We start from the raw sequence: 4,353 nt of genomic DNA on the forward strand, positions 1-4,353 counted from the left end.
CCGTCTCATGATGATACGTGGTGCTTATGAACAACTTAGTTCCCACAGCTTCTTGTAACGACTTCCAAAAATTTGAGGTGAATCTAGGATCTCGATCGGAGACTATATCTGTTGGCACACCATGCAACTTCACAATTTGATCCACATACATCTCTGCCAATACTTCTACCGTATCTGTTTCCTTCATTGGTAACAAGTGCGCCACCTTCGTCAGTCTGTCGACAATCACCCATATCGTTGATAACACTTCCACTTCCTTTCCAACATCAGAAACCAACTTTCTACGACTTAGTGCATCTGCGACCACATTAGCTTTGCCTGGATGATATTGAATCTTCAGGTCGTAATCCGCCATAAACTCCATCCATCGCCTTTGTCGGAGGTTCAAATCAGGCTGTGTGAAGAAGTACTTGAGACTCTTATGATCTGTGAATACTTCCACGACTTCTCCATATAAGTAAGATCTCCAAATTGTTAACGCAAACACCACTGCCGCCATTTCTAAATCGTGTGTTGGGTAGTTCTCCTCATGTTTCCTGAGTTGCCTTAATGCAGAAGCAATTACTTTGCCTTCCTGCATCAACACACATGCGCAGATCGCAGGTACTGCGACACCTCGTGCTTCTGTGTGTCGAGCTGCATGGAACTGCTTCATGCACGTCTACACCTCCTTCTTGTGTTGACACTCAGCGGGTTTAATGGTTGAGACCATGTCCTGATCCCTTAGATCAAGCCACCTCGAGCTTCTCGGTCGATTTGCGCGATTTCGGCCCTTCTGGTGAATTTTCGTCCCGCGATCAATCCTGAATATTCTTCCGCTCCCGTTCTGATAAGCTCAACATTTTTATTGGACTCCAGAATAACCTTAACCTTGAGGATAAAAATTTTCCGAGCCTTCGGCTTCCCCGAGAAATTCCATAAAACCGAAATTAGGTTTTTTTTTTCTTTTTTTAAGACGGGGTATTACAGTGACTTTGCTATTGCAGCGGATTCGGGTTCTAAGGTTATACTAAAGGGGTTACTCCTAGATGGTGGCAATCCCTTTAATGCCTTAAATAGGTCCTCATATTCTCTGACTACTGGTATTTCTTCCATGTTCTGCTTTTTCTCGTCTTCTACTGGTCCAGCAACCAAGGTTACTAAGTATACTTCTTCACCCTTCTCCAAAAGGTTTTCAATCCTAAATTGTGATACTAATGACGCTCCAACACTTGGTACTATGTCGTGGTAAGCTAAAAGGGGTTGGGTATCTCTCTCGAAAATAATATTCCCTCGACCACAATCAAGGTGAGCTCGGTAACTTGACAGCCAATCCATCCCTGAGATTACCTCGTACCTCTCTAATGGGAGAACTAACAAATGAGCCGGGAAAACCATATCTTGGATAATGATTGGAACTCTTAGAATGCAGCCTTCCGCTTCAAGAACTTGATCTCCGAGATTTAGAATGGAAATGGATAAATTCACCTTAGTGAATTCTCCATCGAATCTGGATGCTACTTCGGGAGCTACAAAACTATGGGTTGCTCCCGAATCGAAAGGATGTGGGCGGATATTCCACCCACAAGCAAATTCGTTGACAATAATTGACTTTACCATCAATTACTTACTCATTAACTTTTATAATATTTTTTTTTATCACCAATTCACCAATCATTTAAAAATTATGCAACACTCAATTGGATAAGAAAACAAACCTGAAGTCGGACCCTGAGGTGGTCCGGATGGTCCTGGTAACTCTAAAGCGTAAGCCCTACCAGCAGTGGCTTGACGCTTAGCAGGAGGTAAGGGTAAAGGTGGGTTAGCTGGTTCAATGGGTCGAGTACTCGAAACAACAGGCTGAGCAAGATGAGTGTGTGGACATGATGTCGCGTAATGTCCTCGCTCTCCGCACGTGAAACAAGTAATGTGAGATGGTCCAGCCGATTGGAACTGTCCCACGTTCGGACAATCTCGCCTAACATGGCCCAGCTGGCCACAAGTGAAACAAGTCGGGGTTCTAGGTCTAGGACCTCCAGAAAGATCCCCACAAAAAACTCTACCTCCTCGTCCTTGCTGCATAGCAGAATGCGGCTGAGGTTGGAACAGAACAGATGGACGTCTAGGTTGTGCGGAATGGCAAGAAGAAGCTCTCTCAGCATCAATGGCCTCCTCAACGTTCACAACACGCTCAACAAGATCAGCAAGCCTATGAAACTCTACTGCCTCAAGTCTGCTCCTGATATATGGGTTAAGTCCTCGAAGGAACTTACGGATAATCATCATCTCGTCCTCCCGACCATAGTGGACATACTTCCTGAGACGGGTGAACTCTGCCTCATACTTCCTAACAGATAATCCTCCTTGAACTAGCTCCATGAATTTAATCTCCAATCGATCACAGGCCTCCGGTGGAAAATACTTTCGAACGAACGATGTACGGAAGTCAGCCCAACTCAGATGGAAGTCTCCAAAGTTACTCTCTACACATAACCACCAACTGATGGCGTCTTTCTCTAGATAGTAAAAAGCCACGTCCTTCTTGAATTCTTCTGGACAACGGGTTGCAGCAAAGTTCTGCTCGAGATTGTGTAGCCATGCATCAGCTTCAAAGGGATCAGTACCTCCCTGGTAACGCTTCGTCCCCAAGTCCTTCATAATCATGACTATCTTCAGAAAGTCCGGATGAGAAGTGGTAGGTACTGGAGCTGGCTTGCAAATTCACCATCTCAGCCATCTGTTCTAGAAGTGCTATTTTAGCTGGATCAGTTGGCGCTGGTTCAGGCTGTGTTGCCGGAGTAGGTGCGCCAGGGGCTGGTGGAATATGAGCGGCAGGAGATGCAGGAGCTGCGGGATGATCTCTGTGCACTGGACTATCATGTACAACAGCCACCTCGATGTCCATAAAGTACGGGTCTGGAGACAGTGGCATGTGCACCGGTGTCTGATCATATGACCCTTCAGATGGGTCAGTCTCAAAGCTAGAGCCCGACAGTGTAGCCTCAAAACTAGGAGTGGGAAGTTGTGTCGGAGTAGATGGCGGCGAAGAGTCTGAAGATGATGAAATCGAAATTGGGAGGTTTGGACCTCCACGGCATCCAAAGAGTGCTCCTCTCGGTGGCATCAGCAACGAAAGATCATGGTAAGTTTCTACCCAGGTCTATCTATTTCTAAAAGAAGGAACAAACCAGCATATCCTAATTATCCTTGCGACACATTTTTGACTCGGAAATTATTTGAAACAAGTCTCATTCTAGCATCGTATAACCATGCTCTGGTACCACCTTTATGACACCCCCGATCGTAGATAACCGGAAATGACACGGTCGATGTTCCCTGATGGTCGACTCGAGGTTTTCGAAATAAATCTGATCGCCTTAGACCAAAAACCAAAGAACACAGACACTCATATCGGATATTACTCTAGGCTTTTCAACCCGATAAAGCAATATTTGATAGTTAGTTCGTCCCAGACAAGGACTAATATCATATGAGAACTCGTGATTTATAAACATCTTTTATACATTATTTATTTACTTTAAACATCTTACAAAGTGTTATAGTTTTATCCTACGGCCTATTGCCCAACAACGTTTTAGGTAAATATACATCAAAAGGTACGTTGCAAGGACAACAAAATACTGCCGCTGGTTAGCCGTTCCTTCCGTCCAAAAAGTAAAGTGTCTCCCGCCTAAGGGTTACCTGCACACACGAATGAGTCATGAGCAACTATTTTACTCAGTGAATCTATAATCACAACACAATCAATAATAAACCAAACAATTATCAAATGCATATACATGATCATGCAAGTACTAGTACTATACTTGAGTATACCAATCATCATTGTGAATTCTTATTTTAAACATCACTTCCACAACACCCGCCCGTTACCAAACTCATATAATACAATATATACACTAGGCCCGAGAAACCACTAAGGCTAACCGAGACTAGTGAGTTAGCATCACCATCTTTGTCGAATGTCCGGTATGAACAATCCGACACTGCATCGTCATGCAGTACACGGTCTCCAGGGAGCTACCCCATCATCGTGTCTTCATAGCCTTGTTCCGTTCGCAGGACCAAGTCACGGTAATGCGGGGGCTTTAGAGATAGTGAATATAACAATTCTTCACATAATTTTACTTCCATAATTATTCCAAAATTAATCCATAATTAATCCTTAATAAATCATAATTAATCCTTAGTTAATCACAGATTAATACTTAATTAATCACAGATTAATCCTTAATTAATCTATAATTAATCTTTAATAAATCCAAGACTAATCCTTAATTAAACCAAGATTAATCCTTAATCAAAACCATGATTATTTCATAATTAAGATTCGTACTTGAGAACAAGTACTAT

General features: G+C 43.1%; 1 protein-coding gene across 1 annotated transcript; it reads right to left on the reverse strand.

Annotated features, from left to right (window-relative positions):
* Window positions 1-963: 963 nt before the first annotated feature.
* Window positions 964-3,103, reverse strand: LOC106330565. Its single transcript, XM_013769011.1, has 3 exons — window positions 2,705-3,103; window positions 1,698-2,631; window positions 964-1,433 (listed from the first exon to the last, which is right to left on the reverse strand). Exons 1-3 carry the CDS (start codon window positions 3,101-3,103, stop codon window positions 964-966), a joined length of 1,803 nt encoding a protein of 600 aa, XP_013624465.1.
* Window positions 3,104-4,353: the final 1,250 nt, after the last annotated feature.

This window comes from Brassica oleracea, chromosome C3 (assembly GCF_000695525.1).
Source record: "Brassica oleracea var. oleracea cultivar TO1000 chromosome C3, BOL, whole genome shotgun sequence".
Taxonomy (NCBI): domain Eukaryota; kingdom Viridiplantae; phylum Streptophyta; class Magnoliopsida; order Brassicales; family Brassicaceae; genus Brassica; species Brassica oleracea.

Coding starts and splice junctions, on each gene's coding strand:
- LOC106330565 (XM_013769011.1), bottom strand. CDS start 3,103: ATGCCACCGAGAGGAGCACTCTTTGGATGCCGTGGAGGTCCAAACCTC. Junction 2,632..2,704: donor TAGAACAGATGGCTGAGATG/GTGAATTTGCAA, acceptor ATGATTATGAAG/GACTTGGGGACGAAGCGTTA. Junction 1,434..1,697: donor ACCTCAGGGTCCGACTTCAG/GTTTGTTTTCTT, acceptor TAAATCTCGGAG/ATCAAGTTCTTGAAGCGGAA.